Source organism: Spermophilus citellus, assembly GCF_964194105.1.
Source record: "Spermophilus citellus genome assembly, chromosome: 15".
Taxonomy (NCBI): domain Eukaryota; kingdom Metazoa; phylum Chordata; class Mammalia; order Rodentia; family Sciuridae; genus Spermophilus; species Spermophilus citellus.
Genome location: NC_138195.1, coordinates 93,328,570 through 93,348,018, shown reverse-complemented (window position 1 = coordinate 93,348,018; position 19,449 = coordinate 93,328,570). Strand labels below are relative to the sequence as shown.

At 49.5% G+C, this 19,449-nt stretch overlaps 1 protein-coding gene across 1 annotated transcript; it reads left to right on the top strand.

Moving 5' to 3' along the window:
* Positions 1-6,116: 6,116 nt before the first annotated feature.
* Positions 6,117-19,049, top strand: CLRN3 (clarin 3; the record flags this gene model as incomplete). Its single annotated transcript, XM_081268397.1, has 3 exons — positions 6,117-6,345; positions 13,805-13,984; positions 18,778-19,049. The coding sequence occupies 3 exons, from the start codon at positions 6,117-6,119 to the stop codon at positions 19,047-19,049; spliced, it is 681 nt and encodes a 226-aa protein (XP_081124523.1).
* Positions 19,050-19,449: the final 400 nt, after the last annotated feature.

Below are 19,449 nucleotides of genomic sequence, written 5' to 3'. Positions count from 1 at the left end.
AAGATTTTTTTACAAAGAAAGGATGGTTGCGCCCTACTGTGGGTCCCCACAATATTTTAATTTTTTTTTTTGGTCTCGGATTACTTTTCATTAAGGAATACAGCAATGAACAAAGACAAGTCCACAAACTGGTGACATGGATACCCTACAAAACATGGACACTTCCATTACTCTGGAAAGTTCCCTCGTAACTAGAAAATCCTCCCATTCCCACTCAACACAGCCATTGTTCTGATGTCTGTCACCACAGGTTATTTCCCCTGATCCAGATCGTCACAGAAGTGTAGCATGTAGTATGTTTTTTCTTGTTTCTTTCATCTTTTGTGAGATCCATCCTTTGTTGTTATATTGGTAGTTCATGTAATACATCTTTTTCCTTTAATTGCTCTTAAAATTTTCTCCCTATTGTTTTCTTTCTTATAATTTTTACTGAAATATGTCTTGGTGCAGTTTTCTTTGTGTGTATTCCACTTGGGTTTACTTGGGTTTCTTGATTTAAATTGCAGTTTTCCTTAAATCTAAAGATTTTTCTGCCATGATCTCCTCAACACTGTCCCCCTGCCCCTCTGCCACCACTGGGCTCTAGCTGCAGGGGCAGGGGCTCCTAATACTCCTCGGAGGTCACTGAGGCTTTTGAAAATTGTAGCCTTTTCACCTCTGTGCTTGTTAGTTTGTAGAGTTCCTGTTGCTGTGTATTTGAAGTCACTGATCTTTCCTTCTGCAGAGCTTAACCTTCTTCTGTTCAGTCCATCCAGTGAATTTTTCATTTCAGATATTCTATTTTTAGATCATTTATTTTTATTTGATTATTTCAAAATAATTTTTGTTTCCCTGCAGAGGTTTTCCATGTTTATTCTTATATCATCTTTTCCTTTAAATCTTCAAATAGGCTTATAGCAACATCTCTGATTGCTTATTTTAGCATCTTTGTCATCTTTGCGTGTGTGTCTACTAAATTTTTGTTTTGTTTTGCAGGGGGGAAGCCCTGGTTATTTTTCTGCTTCTTTGCATCTCTCTCTCTCTCTCTCTCTCTCTCTCTCTCTCTCTCTCTCTCTCATTGTGTGCAATTTCTTGTGGTTTGCTGAATGTAACATTCTTGAGAGTCTAGACCAGTTTCAATTTCTGTTAGGATGTCTGTAGAAACTGTTACTTGAGGACCGGCATAGCCCCAGTCTCAAGGCACAGTCTCTCTGAAGTCTGGGCTGAATGCCTGAAGTGTTCAGCAGGCCTTTCCACTCTGGCTGATTGGAACTTCTGTGGCTCCAGTGCACTTCGGCCTCTGGAATCTCTAGGAAGCTCAGGGGCCTCAGCAGATGTTCTCCGGCCGGCCTGGGTCTGGTTCTGCTAATGTACAGCCTGGTGTTAGATGGAAGACTCCAGGGGCTTAGGCAACTTCTTGAGCCCCCTGTGTGCAGCTACATTCTGCTCTGGTGTCCTGCCTCTCACATTCCAATCTGCAGTAGCCACAAGGTTCCCTCTCAGACCGTCCACTCAGAAACAAAGTGCTCCTGTGTGGAGCTCCTCTGTGCTACGTTTAGGGAGCGTCCCCAGGCAGAAAGCTGGGCTGAGTGTGACTTCACTCCATGTGTTTTCTTCCAGAGATAGATAGATAGATGACAGAAGGATCAGTTGTACATCCACTCTTCTGTCATGGTTGCAACTGGATTTCCCACCTTTATTTTAAATATGTATTTCACTATTCTATGATAATCTGTGTGTGTTCCTTCCCCAGGAAAATGGCTGAGTCTGGCCATTTTTGCACCTTTGACACCTAACAATCCCCTTAAATGGTGCAGAGTAAATTATTTTTGAATGACTGAATTAATATTATATATTTCATTTATAAAGTAGTAATTTAAATTTTATGTTACACTTGTTCAGAATTGTGATTATTTTATATAGTAAATGTATATGGTTATGTTATTTAAATGGCAGGTAACATTGTATATATGTATATATAATACATGATATATATGTTTAAAGTGTATACACACACACACACACATCTTGTAAAGTTGGGAACACATACACATGGCTTAAAATGCAGAAGTTTTAAAAACTTAAGTCTCACTTGCTTCCTTATTTCCCAGACAACCAGTTCTGCTCTCCTGAGACAACGATCCTCCAGTTCCTCCCCACCCCTCCTGGAAGGATCCTAGGCATTCACAAATATAAATAGTATGCATTTCCTGCTGCCCACGTTGTGGTATACTGATATTTCCCTCTACTTAAACTTACACAGGGACATTGGAGCTCTGCAGTCTGTGAGTGGATGCCCCCAAATCTGTTTATGTCTGCTTCCATGGCAGACCACTGAGGCTCTCCCAGTTGCTTTCTAACACAAAATGCTATGAGGAGTCGCCTTGTTTGCTGCCATTTCACCCACACAAGCCTATAAGCAGAAGCAGAATTCCAGCCCTGGGGCAGATTGGAAGTGCCTACCCACGCCATGCCTACCCACGCTGAGGGCAGATCCTTGCCCCCTAGGCCACTCAGGCTCGCCTGCTGGCTGGCTTCTGGAAACACCCTCAGACACACCCCAGTAATGCTTGGCAGGTTCCTGAGTACTTCTTAATCCTGTCAAGGGGATCCTGAAGCTAACCACTGCAGCAATCTGGACAGTGGCATTCAAGTGACTGCACTGCTCGGCTGCTCTTATAACCAGGCCACCAGAGAGCAAAGGAAAGGCTGGCCTCGGACGCTCACACTCATCCATGACAGTCCATGTGAAAAGGCCGTAAAGCAGCCAGAGCAACGTGCAGCAGCCACATGTCACCAGAGAATAAAGGCTGACTTCCTCGTCTGGCTGTGATGGAGGAACCGGTCCCGAGTCACCTCCCGGTCTTGAAAAATCAGTAAGATGGAAGAAAAAAACCAGAATGGTGTCCAGACATTGGCCATGGGTGGTGCAGGGCTGAGAGAGAGGAAGGAAGTGAAGGAGGCGAGCTTCCAGGAGGGGTTCCAGGCTGCTGTGCAGGGGGGGAAGCAAGACAAATGCGGTGGGCTCTGGAGTGGAGAGGAAGAGACCAGCTGGGAGGAGGCCAAAGTGGCCAGCACAGGTGGTGAGTCCTGGGAGAGAGGAGAGCCGCAGCAGGAGGCTCCTGGGAGCAGGGAGGAGCTAGTCTAGCGATCCAGCTGGGGCGTCTGCAGAGTGATGAGTCTCAAAACGAGCGCCTGCTTCACTTCGTTATATGTGCAAAAATCAACTCGAAGCAGGCCTCATTTTAAATATAAGAGCAAAACTATAAAACTTCTAGAAAAAAAAAACTCAGAAAAACATCTTTGCCATCTTGGGTTAGGTAAAGATTTCTTAAATATGATGTTTAAAGCATAACCCACACAATGAAAAGATTGGTAAATTAGACTTCACCAAAGGTTTAAAATTGTGTTCTTCAAAAGATGTTAAAGGACGATTTTTAGAAGATTTTATGTAAAAACCGACAGGACCTGGAAATAGCCATCTTGAGAGGAAAATTTCTGGTCTTTAAATACTTTGATTATTAATGCAAAAAATTAAGGAAATTAAATATTTATTCCAGAAAATTAGAAAAGGAGGAACAAAATGAAGGACAGTGATAGAATAGCAGTAAAACCAAAATGTAATATTAAAAACCAGCAATCCAGAAGATGAAACAGACGTGCAGATAGGAACCGAGAGCACAGCAGAGACAGCCAGCTCAGTACCTTCCTGAGTTCTCAGTTCCACCCTTGCCCTGGGTTCTGGCCCTGATTAAATATACCATTGTGCTCTTAGCCAAATTTGCATTAATTTTTAATATGTAAATAACCTTAATGATTTCGGCTTTTCAGTAAGTGAAAAGTGTAAGGCTGAAATATTTGATTACATAGACATATTAGACTTGAGTCAGTGTAAAGGTCTATGAATTCTCAAATACATGGCGCGATTGAAATGCAAACAAAGAAAGGAGTATATATAAATATGTATGTACATATGAAGATATATCCATGTGCGATACACAAAACTGACAAAGGTTTACTATACAAAATTTTATAAATAAAAAGAAACACCTCTGCATAGTAAATAAACCAACACTATAAACAGAAAACGTGTGGCAATAAATACACTTGGAAATAAACACATTAAGATATGTTAGCTGCCCGTGATTTAGAGAATCCCACACATCAAGCTAGTCCTTGTTGCTCAGCTTCTGAAAGAGTAAAGGCTTGGGTGGTGTTTGGTGGCAGGGAGCCTGGAACATGAGGACTCCAGCGCAAAGTGCCGTTGGCCAGGCTTGAAACTAGATCCGACTTTCTTCTGTGTGTGCAGCGTGGACCTGGAGATCATCCTGAGAACTATCCAGGGAAACACTGTACAGTGTCAGTAGCTTGAAGAAGTAAGGGGTGTGGCGCCATCATGGGCAGAGCAGTGAGGAGTGGAAGCCTATTAGCAGTCCCAGAAGGACCTGTGTGGGAGCCGTGTGATGGCACCTGGCTGTGGACACAGAGGAGCGCCTGGCAGCTGACTGAGGTTCTTTAAGGCAGATTATGAACTAGAACATGCAGTAGGACTCAACTTCAGTATAAATGTGTGTGTGGATGTGAAAGCCATGCCCAGCTGCGGGTAGGACGACTCTCCTGGGGTAAATCATTTGTTCTTACTTTTAAAAAATTCTTGTCAGTCCTGTTGGAAATCCTTCTCGTAATGAGCATAGGTAGTGTTTGTATCATGATACCAAATTATTTTTATGCTGGTAGGAGGGCTAGAAGGAAGAAACTTGGAATTCCACTTTACTTCTTAAAACTGTAGTCAAAACAAGTAAAATTCAATGGAAAAAGAAAAAAACAGTTTTCCCCAAACTATGCAACGCTGTGAGGATGTAGCAGTGAAGTGGGCACCCTCGCTGTGTCGGGGAGGGGTGGGCAAATTGGTGCTTTCTCTAACGAGCAGCAAGCAACAGCTTCAGTCCAAATTCATGTATTTTAACTCACTTCCAGAAAACTAGCTAGGAGATAATTAGAGACGTGGACAAAAATTTATGCCTAGAATCTTCCTGCACTATTCTTTTTCAGTCAAATCGAAACAACATAAATGTCCACAATAGTGGAGTATATGTGTACCTAGCTCCAATAGTGCATTCAGCCCATGTGTGCTGTGTCTCCTGGTGCTGCTCTTTGGGAGAGCCTGGGGTTCAGTGGTGTTCAGCGTACACGTGCCCATCTCCTACACCAGTGTCCACCCTCACAGGAAAGACAGTGACCTCACTCCACATGGGGCTGTCCAAGAAAAGTGCAGGATGCCGAGGTGCACAGATGATATTGCTGTACAATGACAGAATGCCATGGGAAGATAAATGAGAAATATGCTGTGAACTTCTTTTTACCACCTCGAGAAATGGTGTGGGAGTTCCTCTGAGGGCCAGAAGTGACCTTTTAGAGACTATTAACCACTCAGCAGAGAGGACACAAGGGAAAAGCCCTGAGCGAGAGTGTTCTGAGCTGCCTGCACCAGAACACTAAAGCAAAACCTCTCCAGTTATCATTTAAATAGCATGCAGATACCATCGAGTTTGGAAGAGGAAATTTGAAAGACACACCTCCCTGAGAAGGTGTAAAGGTAAGGAGGTGTGACCCCACAGGACCTTTGACAAAGTCCTAACTAACCTCCTTAGGGTCCCTCTTGGGAGCAGTGGTAGGGAGAGATCACTCCCCCGTGAGGCACTTCTTGAAGGAGTGGGGCTTTATGCTGGTGGCTGCTGGAGTCGCCAGCACTTTAGGGGTAAAGTGTTGTCTCATTACTTAGGAATTGCAATTCTGTCCTGACATGGCAGACTGAGCTGACTTCCAATGACGAAGGACTATAAATTAATCAAATGATTGAGGAAGTCCTTGGAGACTGTGCTACCCCTGTTCATGCTGGTTGGCTGCAGCCATGGTAACCTCTTACTCCAGACCAAAGTCCGGGCTCTGCTGAGCTTTATGACCAGGCCCAGGGTTCAACGTCCAGCAGCACAACCTCCTTTGGGAGAGCGAGGTTTTCTATTCCACAGCAAATCATTGGACTCCATTTCTAACACTGGACTCCAAATGATAAGGTCCGTAAATCTTATAAGCAGATATTTATTCTTTTACCCTAGGGAAATTATTTCCCTGAAAAAATGCCGACTGCACAGAAAACCTTGATGTTCTTGTCTGGCTTTCTCACAAGCCTGGGGTCCGTCATTGTAATCTGCTCGATGCTGGGGACCCAAGCATGGATCACCAGTACAGTTGGCATCACAGACTCCATCTCCAACGGCAGCGTCACCATCACCTATGGTCTTTTTCGTGGCAGGAGCACTCAAGAAATTGATCAAGGACTTACAGAACCAGACAAAGACTTTGAAGGTAATGATGAGCTAATGTGAATGGTACAGTATGAATTAAGATCCATGTCATTCTGTGTTTGGGCCAAGTAACCACTTGAAAATAACTGCCTTGTACGTGCTGAGTGAGGCTGAAGATCAAGCCTACTTCTTAATTTTGAGAATTCACTGTATTGTTGTTTCTACTTCCTGAGTTCTGGCTGTGTCTTTCATTGCAACAGTCTGTCATTCTAGCAGTGGCTGTGTGTGGACGGTGCCAAGTTTACTGTTAAGTCAACAATTAAGCAATGATAATACTTCAGTAAATATATATAGGGACACTCTGGTGTTCGATCGCCAGTAGTAACCGCATTTTAACTGAATTGACGATGGGTTTTGAGTTGGGCAACAACCTCTGTCCAGCACTTCCTAAATAACATGATAGGGAAAAAATAAAATGGAAAACACTCCACCTCTGTTCCTACTTCTCAGCTTCGTTTCTTAAACCAATTTGAATTTACATTCTTGTCTTCAAAGTATCTTTTGTTGGAAATAACATTTAATTTCCACTGATTCTATTAATTGTGTATTTTATAGGAACCCCTATTTTTTCCTAATTTCTCATATAATAATGCCTTCCTCTCAATAGGTTTAAAATTACATTTGTTGAGAATAATAAGTTGATTTGGCTACTTGACTTTTGAAATTTGATAACTACCATTATGTTTTTAAAATTTTAGAACTACATCTGTAAATTGTATAATACAGAAGAGAACTTCATTTTGAACAGTGATACATACAGATATTAAAGAGGCATTAGCAGGTATTTTGCAATTATTAACTTTTAGCTTTTAGATATCTGTCATTTTCAACCTTATACAAAGACAGTGTTTAGGTTCTGGCTCTAGTTCGCTTATGACTGTGTGTGTGTGTGTGTGTGTGTGTGTGTGTGTGTGTGTGTTGCTGAGGATTGAACCTGGGGCCTTGAACATGTGAGGCAAGCACTCTACCAACTGAGCTATATCCCCAGCCCTGCTTATGACTTTGTTAATGAAGTGATTCCCTTAAGTCCAAAGCCATGTGGTTGTGTGTCCCAGTCACAGGCCTGTCTTCCAGGTGTTATAAAAGTCCCCTCTCCCCTGGCATTCAGCAGCTTCCCAGAGGGACCAGGAGCATTTGCTCTACAGCAGTTAGAAGTTCAGATGTCAGTAATTCAGTCATATTTTTAGTTATGTGAGTACCATTTTCAAAATGAAAAGGGAAGTAGTTTCTGAATCTCTAGACACATAAAAAATTAAATAAGAGACAAAATCTACAAATTTTTGGTTTTTATATGATGCCTGTTTAGAACTAGTTGGTTCCAATTTGAGATCAATGATCCCAGTGGAAGCCCTGACTCTTGGCCACCAGGGAGGCCCAGAGGAGACCAAGGCAGGATGGGCCTGGGGCAGAGCCCTGGGAGCCATGTTGGGGGCAGAGTTGGGAGGGTCTCTGAGGGTCAGCCCCCAGTGGGGAGCAGGAAGGGGAATATCTGCTTCTCCTTTGCCTGGCTCTCTTCCACTCTGTCCAGGGGTCTCCAGGATCCTCCCAGTGTCACTGTCCCCCTGCCACGCTCTAGATGAACTGCCACCCAGTGGGTGAGGGTGCTGCACACTTGCCCTGCTGACATTTAAGGACCCTCACAGCCCAGGGGGGTCTTCATCAAAGATGACTGCCTTAATTACGGAAACTTTGACAACTCTCTCAGCGAGGAAGAAGTCTCTAGAAGACCTTCCTTGGTGTTCCACTGCTAATGGTGCCTGGTGCTCCCCAGAGAGCAGCACCACAGTCTCTATGTGAGACGCCACAGCCCCTCCCACTGCTTGTCTTGGCTGCCTGGCGCTTATTTCAAATCAGAAACCAACCAGCAGCAGCAAAATAAAATCTGTATCAACACCGCTGTCCTGCTCTGGGGGGACAGACGTTCCACTGGGGAGGTTAACTTTGTCAGGTTAATGTCAGCTTCTTAGCTAATTCCAGCTCACACTGAAAACCCTTTAGGAATAGTGATAATCACCAAGCTGTGCCACATTTCTGCATAGAACCTATCATAGTGTGCCAATTTGAGCTGCAGATTTTGATATTAAAGATGTCTGACTGCAGAGTGCCATAATAATTCAGCCCACAATAGGCAACTGATAGGGAAAATAACCGGTCAGACCAGGAAGGAAGTCCTCCATGGTGTAGCTGGACTGTCCAGGAGGTCAGGTTGACTGGATGTGCCCTAGTTTGCCCAACATCCAGATGAGAAGTGACAGGTCCTTTAAGATGAACAGATCATCTTGCGACTCCAGAACTTCTGGATACCTCATTTCAGTCAAAAGACCTTCCCCGAGCAGTTGCCATACAGTGAGGCCTGGGATTCAGTCAAAAGACCTCCGCTGAGCAGTTGCCATACAGTGAGGCCTGGGATTCTGACAGGATTTGCACACAGCTCCTCCTGGGAGGGCTCACCACTCAAGGCAGAAGAATTGAACTCAACCAGTTAAATTCAACACCTGCTCTAACTGCAGGGTTGTGGTGAGTGCAGGTCTCCACAAAAGCAAGGAGTTGGGTGGGGGATATGGCTCTACAGACTCCTTGGGGACAGAACCCTGAAAACCTGGAGAACAGGAGGACACAGGCTCACACTCATGGTCATGTGCCTTCTCCTTGGTTTGGATCTTGTGTGTTATGCAAAAATAAAAAATCTAAAAGAAGTCATTTCTTTGACTTTGGTTTTTGAAAATGTCATTAGTGGTCAATGGGTGTAATGTATAATATTTCCTCGCCCTGGCAATAATGACAAAGTGAGTCACTCACATGTAGAGCATGGGGTCATTTCAGATGTCACCCAGCCTACATGCCGTCCAGAACATATATTTTTACAGAATCATTTTGACAGAAAAAGTTTTTGTGAAAGACATTCTGTTCGTGTGGCACTGGACCTTTATTCTTGGTCCCAAGAATGGTTTGAGCAGTAGGTATGTGGCACTTGGAGCACTTGCATTGCAAGGACACTGAGTCGCTGAGGCTAGAGGTGGAATCACCTGGACACTGGCAAAGAAACCCTGCTTGACAGGGATCTCAGGGAGTCGGTTGGTCCCTGGTCTGCTGGTCTTAATAATCCCTCCCAGATGCCTAAGACCAAGCAATTCTAAATCTGGTGATGACCGCAGCCTCGCCATGGCCAGATGCTAGGAGGGACACTTACACTGTTATGCTGGGCCTTGCTTCAAGCTCCAGTGCTTAAAGTTAAACTAGCTTATTGGGAATAGCTCTAGATGCAACCTTGAAAATGAACCCACATAGGCTGGAAGAAGGCATCAGGACCCACTGGCCCTCATGCTGCCCTTGAGTCAATGACCAACCATACTCTGTAGGAACGTCACCCCCATCTGGCCTCTGTGCCTGTCAGTCTCCACCAACCCCATTGTTCCCAGGAGATCAACAAAGATAAAAATAACTCGGAATGGGCTGGGGCTGTAGCTCAGTGGTAGAGCGCCCGCCTCACACGTGAGAGGCACTGGGTCTGATCCTCAGCACCACATAAAAATAAATAAAAATATTTTAAAAAATTAGGAAAACAAATATGCTGCAAAAGCCGGTTGATTGCAAAGAGAAGAAGAAATGAAGTCGATGTCTACGGAACACATGCAGACATCTGCCTGCCACCCCACACACCTGTGCCCTCACACAGGGGCACTTCCCTGGAGAAGAGCTACTTGTCATTTGCCCTCAGAAATGTAACCATGTTGAAGCGGGGAGAGGATAGGACACAGGTGTCCTGCAGGGCTCAGCCACCCTTCTCTCAAGACAGCCCTGGCAACTTTCCTAGAGGCGGGCACCAGAGGCCACCCACCACGAGGGTCTGAGTCATGCTCTGAGATCTGTTGGCATCACAACCCCTTCCAGGGTTGCCCTCTTGTCCACAGATTCAGAAGATGCCCTGATCAGGCCCCTAGTGGCCAGTGTTTGAGAGGGAGGGGAGGTCTGGTGTGCCCACCCACCTACCCGGCCACTGGCACTTCCCCGCAGTGTCCAAGGACTTACAGAAAACCAGAAAGGCAGGTGGCAAGTGGGCCTGAAGGGGTCAACCATCCCTGCATAGGGAGCCGGATGTCCAGTGCCACTGGTTTTGTCCCTTGCTCCACCAGCCAGCAGCCCAGTCCTGCCTCCCAGCTGTGGGGCCTGTGGGCCGGCACTCCCCTCTGTGGCTGTGTGTTCCTGGCCTCTTTCCGGGGGTTTCCAGAATCAGGGCAATTAGTTCCAATTGTGAGGTGGCTTTCCTGATTCAATGCTTGCCCCTCAAAGAAAGGAAAAGAACGGCATGTGTTTGCGAATTCCATAGCAGAGAGCAGCTGTCAGATGTGGGAGGTTGGTTGCCATTCCACTCTTGCTAACTTTTGCTGCATTTTCTGCTTTCATTGTCTGAGTTCTGAGGCAGGAACTGGAAGGGAGACACAGCCGTCATACCTGGGTGGCAGGGAATTCAGGATGCTGAGGAGCAATTTCACCATGCAGCAGCAGTTAACATTAAGACGAACTGTCCCCTTAATACATGGGAAAGTAGGAGCCAACAGCTCCAAGTTGACTCTTTTGAAGATCACATCTACCAATTCCTACCAAAACTCAAAGAAAAGAGCTGCCCCTACTGTCACTTCCTGATTTATGCTGAAAAAATGGAATGTTAACCATTTATGAATGAACATTTACTGCTTTTTATTAAGTGTGCAAAGCAGAAAAATACTTCAGGGCACCTCGAGTGTCTGGGACATAAGACATGTTTTTCACACTGAAGCTTCTGTTTTATATTGAGTGTTCAAATTATTTCTTTGGCTCTCAAATTTTGCCAAAGAGCGGGCTCCTATGTCTCTTCCAACTTCTGGTGGGATCCCCAAGTTTCCCCTTGAGAAAGCTGCTTTGCATGGAATGGGAAGTGACCCCACCTTAACAGAGATGAGGCACTAACACACGAAGGGCCTGACCTGTACCTCTGGCTAGGTGTGACCGCCTTGCTCTTCCTGCTCCTCCTCTGAGGTCACTTTCCTCTCGTTTCACAACAGGTGACAGGTGTATGCTAAGTTAGAACAAACACGACATCCCATGAAAGGTGGGAGAAAGAGGCAAGAGACTCAGCTAAGGTCAGGGACAGGTGTAGCCCTGCCCAGGTGGCCCCTGGCCCTGAGGCCTGGCCCCTCAGACCTGCCCACCTGGCGCCACCACAGGGGGTCATGGCCTGACTGCACTCTAAGTCTGACCCACTCTTAGAGCCCTTGCTTAAGTGCAGGGCAGAGAAGGTGGTGCCGAGGATCTTACCACCTGTGCCAGGGATCACCATGGGAAAGCACAGAGCAGCGCCCTCATGGCGGAGGACACGGTGGTGGGAGTGTCTCTGTGAGCTGAACTTAGCTCCCAGGCCCAGCTGGGGAGTGAGGTGTTCTCTAGCCCAGGAGGGTGAGGTCATCGTCCACGTCAGCTCTGCTCCCTTCTCCCTGGGTTCACAAGGGACATGTGGCTGTGGGCAACACCCAGGGTCCCTGCCTCCCTTTCCCCTCTGACTCTCTTTCCTGCCCTTTCTCACTTCCATGTCCCCCTCTCCTTTCTGCCGGTGTCTCCTGTTACTGCTCACCGCCGCCCCCAGCCTCTCCTGCTCCCTGTCTACAGCAGCTCCTTGCTCAGGGCTCAGCCACAGACCACCAGGACCCCCGCCCCTGGGCCACCTTCTCTCTTCCCATGAGGGTCTTTACAGTAAGATCACTCTGCCACCCGCCTCTGAGGGCCTGTCTCAGATGTCCAGCTGCGGACTTGCTGGCCGCAGCTCTCTTATGCCCACTGTCTGCCCAGTGGCAGGAAACTTGCCTCCCTCACAGGGCACTGCTGATTAAAAAGCCAAAGTTATATATATAAAAGGCGATCAAATGGACTGTCCAAACTAGTTTAAGATGTCCCAAACTAGGGTGAGGACCTGCTCCTGCCCAAGAAGAATGCCCGATCTGTTGTCGTCAGCACACCCTGATCAACAGTGGGCGTGAAGTTCGTGCAGAGGGACACTGACAAAGCCCCTCCAGGAGGTGGCTGTCGATGACGTCAGTGTTCACCCCTCCTCAAACACTTGGGGGGGCTGCCAGGCAGGAGGGGGCAGTGCACTTTTGTTTTCATGGGGACAATCTGGGCCCCTGGACAAAGCTGTGGGGAAGCAGATTTGGGCTCAACACAATGAAGAATTTTCAGTAATTGAGGCAGTGCAGGGGTAGAGAGAGGATGTCCCCTCGTGGAGGCTGGAACAGGTTCCAGCAGCCCCTCCCTGGAGCCCTAGGCATACACAGCCCTGGAAACAGGAACCTTATGTAGCCCAGCTGCTCTCTGTTCTCTAAAGCTGTGCTGAGCTACAGGTGTGAGAGTCTCCAGGCTCTCTCCACGGGGCCCTGGGGAGCCCGAAGGGAAGGAGGATTTACTTGCCACCCACCCTGCCCCGCCCCGGCTCTGGTACCTGGCAATTCCCTGTGGTTTTCTTAGTGTGTTGCTCTCAGCTCTGAAATCTTTCCCAAGTCATTTTTTCCATAGGCCTTCCTGTAACCCTGAATTTAAAGTGGGGTCATCTGCTCAGGGAAGGAGGGGATGAGTGACTGGACGTATGGTGTGGGCTGCCCAGTCAGTCGCTTGTGTCATAGCAAAGAGGCAGCTGGAGGAGACCGAGGCCAGGGAGGATGGCTGCTGGTGGTCAGAAGCTGTGAAGACCCTGTGGTGCATGGCCCAGGGGTCCTTTCCTGTACAAGTCCACACCTGGGGTCCCTGTGCACCCAGGATAGATGCAGCTAGGAGGGGTCTTGGAGAGATGCGAAGGCTCACCCAGGGGCCTATCTCCCAGCCTCCTCCAGTATTGGAGCCCCATGGCCTTCAGGCCTCTCCGGCTCCAGGGTACTGGAGTCTGGGCCCAGGGCCAACAAGCACGCTGGTTTGTGCCATCAGGTGTCCTTCCTGCCTCCACTGCTAGCCTTGGGATCCCTCCCCCTAGTGACCTCCATTCCCCCTTCCTCCTAGCCTTCCCTCTCACTGGATTTCCTGCAAAGCCACAAGGTGTATGGGGACCTGGCTGCACACAGGTGTGACCAACCCTTTAAGTATCTTCAAAAGAAAGTAGGGGCAGTGCTTAGAGCCCAAGGTGTGCTCATGATGAAAGTGCCATAAATCCCACTGCAAGAATGTGAGGCCAGCATCAGTGACGGAAGGTCGCAGGTATTCAGGACACTGCCAAGGAACTTAAGAATCAGGAGAAATGTCCAGTTATCTGCAGTCAAGCACGGAGAAAACAACTGGCATTCAGGGAGGAATGTGGTCTTGTTTATACAGGACTTAAAGTGCATAGCTACTCTGACATCTGACGTCACCAGCCCAAATACCTGTGGTGGGGGGAGGTGGAGGAGCGCCCGGCTGGCTGGCTTCTGCCCTCTGTGCTCTGCACTCACCAAACATTGTTTTAGTTTTAGGGATATTGAACAATTCTTCCCAAAAAACTCTGCATTTGGTGGCCATCCTGTTCCTGGTCCTCAGCTTGTCCACTTCGCTGCTGAGTTCGGGCTTTACCTTCTACAACAGCATCAGCAACCCCTACCAGACGTTCCTGGGCCCGACAGGGGTGTACACCTGGAATGGACTTGGTGGTGAGTATCCCCAGAAGTCTCTGCGCTCCATGGAAACCGCACCCTTCTAGTCTCCATCTCAGCCTCTCTCCCTCACACACATGGACACACAGGTCACATGGTGGTGACAGGAGTTAGTGTGTCCCTGGTCTGTGGTGGGGTACTTACAGCACCTCTGGATGTAGAATTCTGTTTCCAATGCTCTGGCAAATAGCAAGAAGGGAGGTGAAGAGAGGGCGTGACAACGGCAACGTGAGCCACCTTTGCTCTTGAGAATCTCACCTTGAGTCACATAAAGCACACTTAAGTCAAGAGAGCACTCACTGGGCTCCTGCTGTGTGCCGACTCCAAACCAGGCAGGTTTGGACCCAAGAGGGTCTTGGGTCACAGAGCACCAGACCATGGAGATGGCACTCCTGCTTCTCTCCATCAGAAACAAGAAAGAAACCCACTTCCTCCTCTGCCCTGCTGGACCCTGCCCACCATAGGCCAGCCCAGGAGAATGTGCACAAACCCAGCCTCCAGGGGTTTGCAGAAGTATATGCATGCCAAAAATCCCATTGCGTATACACAAGCACATGTGCACACATGTATGTGTATGTACACATGTACATAGGTGCACGTGTGCGCGTGTACACACACACACACACACACACACACGCTTATTTACTCCCCTCTGGCCTCCACTTAACCAGTCAAGTTGGGCTCCTGAGATGACACATTTGTGTCGTTGTGCCACTGAGCTATCATGGTGTCATTTAGGAGCCTCTGGGCCGACTCCCTCCTTGCAGGCTACCTGAGTCCTGGGCTGCTGCGGTGTTGCCAGGAGGTCTGGTCTGCTTCATGGTCGGGCGTGGGATGGCAGAGGGAGCCCAGATGGGAAGTGGGTCCTGGCTCTGCCTCATGGCACTTTGGACTCTTGCTGTGTTTTCCAGGTTGCTGTAGCTGCCACAGCTGCCTGGAGCTGGGCCAGGGCCAGTGGAGGGTCTCTTTGTCCTGTCCCACCTTCCTCTGAGGCCTTGCCCTGCCAGACAGCAGGCTCCTCTGCTACCTTCCTCTGTCCTCCAGCAGAACTGGGCTAGGGAGCAAAGGTCATCCCTCTGGGGGACCAAAGGGGGCTTCGGGTGCATCTTGACATGGGCCCGAGACCCAAGCATAGGAAAGATGCTCTGGATATTGAGGTGTCTGGAAGCCTCAGAGGAGAACCATGGGCAGCTTCCTCCTGTCCTTCTGTGGAAGGCCATCTTACCACTGCCTGGCATAGGTGGCTGGAAGGAGCTCATGTCTCCATGCCTTGGCTACACCAGAAATGAGAGGAGAGAAAAGCCCTTCCTGTGCAGGTTGGCATGGTTGGCACACCTGCCGAGGACACTGAAGTTCCCGCTGGAGGTCCCTGGACCAGGGGTCCAGGCCACCAGTCAGCCCCAGCACAGTGCAAGTGGCAGGAAGAGGGAAAAAGCTTCTGGGGACTTCTAAGCAGTAAGCCAGGATGACAGGGGCTACCTGTCCAGGAAGACTAGGGCACATGGCCACATGACAGGCTAGCCTCAGCTCCGAGCTCTCGGGTCAGGCTGGCCTGGCAACATCCATACACAACTGGCTCTTTCCTTCCGTGCTGTTGTTACCTAGGGGTCAAAACAAGTCCCCAGCTTCGTGGCGCACACTTGGGGCCAGGGACAGCAGCCTGCAGAATGGTCATCGCTGTGGCCTCTCAGAGGGGGCTGAGCACCAAAAGGGAAAGGACTTGGTGCAAACCTAGACATACTCACCCGAAGCCAGGGCCCTGGCCCCAGCTGCTGCTGTGACTGCAGCTCGCCTCAGCCAGCCGAGCCAGGCAACCCTGGACCTCCTCACTGGGGAAAGGGAAAGCACTTTTATTCCTCCTCAAGCAGCTGAGAATCTTAGGGAAACAGAGGCTTTGGCATGGCTGGGTTCGGGTCTCAGCCTGAGTCCTCAGAGTGCTGTCTGTCTCCTTTGCCCCCTCTGATTCCCAGCATTTGCTCAGTCCTGGCACAGCCAGTCTGCTCTCACAAGGGTCAGGTGGCTCTGGCAGCAGCACCTCACGAGGAAAGACCTACGGGTTCCCAATGGTCAAGAGGGTATCCTGGGCCCAGAGAGTATCCTAGGCCAGCCTCTGTAGCCAGCAGGGTTGAATTCACGTAAGTGTTCATCAACTGGCCAAGGACACCTGACTCTGGAGCTGGGGTCGGGATGGTCCCTTCTCCATCCCCAGGGGCTCGTTGGGGAGGACCAGTGGGTTCCTGGAGGAGAAGCAGGAGTGGGTTCCCAGTGGAGATGCTGTGGCCACACTTGGGCGTCGCACTGTAGGCCTGGCAGCCTGCTTCCACAAGGCTGCAGCCCCTGGTGCCCTCGCCTCCTCAGCTGGGCACAAGCTGACTTTGCACATGTCAGAGGCCCCATGTGTGTTTGTAGAGGAAACATGGAAATAGGAGCGGAGAGCTTCCCCTCAGCCCCGCTCACTTCTTCTATCTCTAGAGACTTCACACACACACACACACACACACACACACACACACACACACAGGCTGCGAGGTGGGTGGGAAGACAGTCTGAGATTGATGTGTAAGGAGCTGAAATGCATTCTGACAGGAGCTGGAGGAGACCTGGCCAGCTGTGGCTCTTCTAAATGCCCTGTGCAGACGTTGGGTCCCAAAGCTTCCTAAGCCAGACTTTGCCCTCAGTTTGCCCTCTGGGGACTACTGACATTTTTTCCCGCTTGCAGGATTGCAGAATTTAGCAATAACTCTCAGTTTGCAGGAGGCTGAGTCTGCAGGAGGGCCTGTGTATAGAGACTGCACCAGGCACCTTGGCCTTGGGTCGCTGTGGGCCCGAGTCCGTCACCTCTGTGCCCTGGGGCCAGAGGGGAGCACTGCAAACCCCTGGAGGCTGGGTTTGTGCACATCTCCTGGGCTGGCCTATGGTGGGCAGGGTCCAGCAGGGCAGAGGAGGAAGAGGGTTTCTTTCTTGTTTCTGATGGAGAGAAGCAGGAGTGCCATCTCCATGGTCTGGTGCTCTGTGACCCAAGACCCTCTCTGCAGCACACTGGCCTGGTGTGGCCGGGCACTGGCCACACAGGGAAGAACCACACACTCAGAGAAGGTTGGAGCCAGAGACACTCACAGACTGGTTGCTTCAAATACATTTATGCCTCAACCAGGGAGCCCAGGAAGCAACTAAGTAGGCCATATGACCTAGGGTGACAGGCCAGGACAGAAGCCTGAGTCCCTGAGCCTCCAGGAGCTCGGCATCAACCCTGGGGCTTCCTCTAGCTCCAGTAAATTCTTCTGTCCCAGGTAGTTGGAGATGCCAGGCAGCCAGAGGCTGCGGTGGAGCCCAGGGCTCCCGGCATCTCACCTCCAGAGGGACTCGGGTCAGCCCTGAGTGGGTTGGCTGCTCCTCCTCTGCAGATCAAAGCTCTAGACAGGCACGGAGCATCCTCCCCTGCATGATTCAGCCCTCTGAGGAACTTCACAAGGGGAAAATGAGGGGCAATTAAGGCAGGTGAGGCTGGGGAGCATCAGAGGACTGGGCTTTTGTTCACACAAATAATTAAGAAATAAAGCCATTGTTTGAGGATGAAGCCTGTCATCAGGGACTGTTAAAATGCTCCGCTCGCACAAACCTCTCTAATCAGGGCCTTTTGGAGACCATTTGGGACACCTCCCTGCGTGTGGGGCACGCCAGGACGGGTCTGACGCCAGGTGTCCACTGCACTCTGCATGTTGCCTGGGCCAGCAGATAGAGGATCCTGGGGATCCCCCTGGTGGCCACATCTCAGTCAGACCCTGCCTGGGCCAGGCTCCCCTGCCTTGCCATGGGCCTGACCCTCCCTGCAAACCTTCTCAGCAGCAGCATGGTTGAGAAACGAGTCACATGCATGTCGTTTGCCCACCTTCAGCCCACCACTGGACAGGTTTCAGTATGTCCTCAGACATGTGTGAGGCCACTGCTAAAGGGCTGCTTTTTGAGTCTTGAGTGGATGTGGAAAGACGAGCTCTGAATCTCTCTGTGTGGCCACAGCATCTCCACTGGACACCCACTCCTGCTTTACTACATCAACTTGAGACTCAAAAAGAAGCCCTTTGGCAGTGGCCTCCTGCCATCAGGAAGCAACCATGGGTCTGTATTTTTGTCCATCCTTCCTGGTTAAAGGCCAAAACCACTGAGTCATGCGGAATGAAATTCAAGCCCCTGAGCCGGCTGAGGCTGTGCAAGGGGTCCTGTCTCCATCCCCAGTGCTCAGGACCCCGCTGACCTCTGCCATCACAGTCCAGGATGTGGGGGCTCGCTGCCCACCTGTCTTTGCTGCTCCTGTCGCCTGCCACGCTGCTCTTCCCTTAACCTTTCCCAGTCCTGTCCACCATTCAGACCCCTCTAGATTCCTGCCCTACTCGCGCTGCATGCTGTCACCCATCTGCCGGTGCACTGGGCTTTCTTGCTGCATATGGGTCTGAGGAAGCACGTCACCTGGTAGACCAGGGGCAACTGCTGCAGGAAGGACTAGAGCTGGAGTATCTGCTCCTGGGCAGACCCAGCCTGGCATACCCCCAGCACTTTGTGCCTAGAACCTAGTTTGTGTCTTATATTTAAAAAATATTCTCCCCAAATACTTGAAAGAGTGTAAACTCAATAAACACCCTTAGAGCGTGTGTGTCTAAATAAAATACAACACAGGGCTGGGGATGTGGCTCAGTGGTCAAGTGCCCTTGTGTCCAATCCCCGGGACCCCCTCCCCCCAAATGACAAAACAGGAGCGTGTCATCGTGTCATTAGGAGCTTTGTTCTCTTCCCAGCATCCTTCATTCTCCTGACCATGCTGCTGTTTGTGGGGAACACACAGTCCAACCGTCTCTCCGGGGAACTGCTGGAGAAGCTTTACCCAACAGTCACTAGTGGAGGAACGACCCACAGCTACGGGTACTCATTTTGGCTCATCCTGCTGGTCATTCTTCTCGATATCGTCACCGTGGTCATCATCATTTTCTACCAGAAGGCCAGATACCAGCAGAAGCAGGAGCAGAGAAAGCCCATGGAGTATGCTCCCAGAGACGGGATTTTATTCTGAATTATACTTGGGGTCACTTTGGCGTTGCGTCTGTTTGGTGGACGTCAGCTCCCCGAGCAGTGGCAGGCTAGCTTCTCTGGACAATCAGTATGGAAAGATGACTGCCATTTGTGATGACTTTTCTCTCCCCGGACAAAGTGTTCTTCACAGAGACCATCGCCTGGGAAGGGGTGGGGAAGAGGAGTGGGGAGGCCATGTCTAGGCAGTACTCACTGCTCTGGAGGGTCAGGAGCCGGTGGCCTTCCAACCATCTGAAACAGGAAAGGTCCCACACCTTCCCTCTGACTGGCCAGGAGCACTTTAGCACCTGTCACCTGCTGTCTGCAGGAGGGGGCAGGTATTTTCATTCTGCTCTAAGAATAAAGACTTCCAGGTACAGAGAGATTCAGAGCTTGTCTTT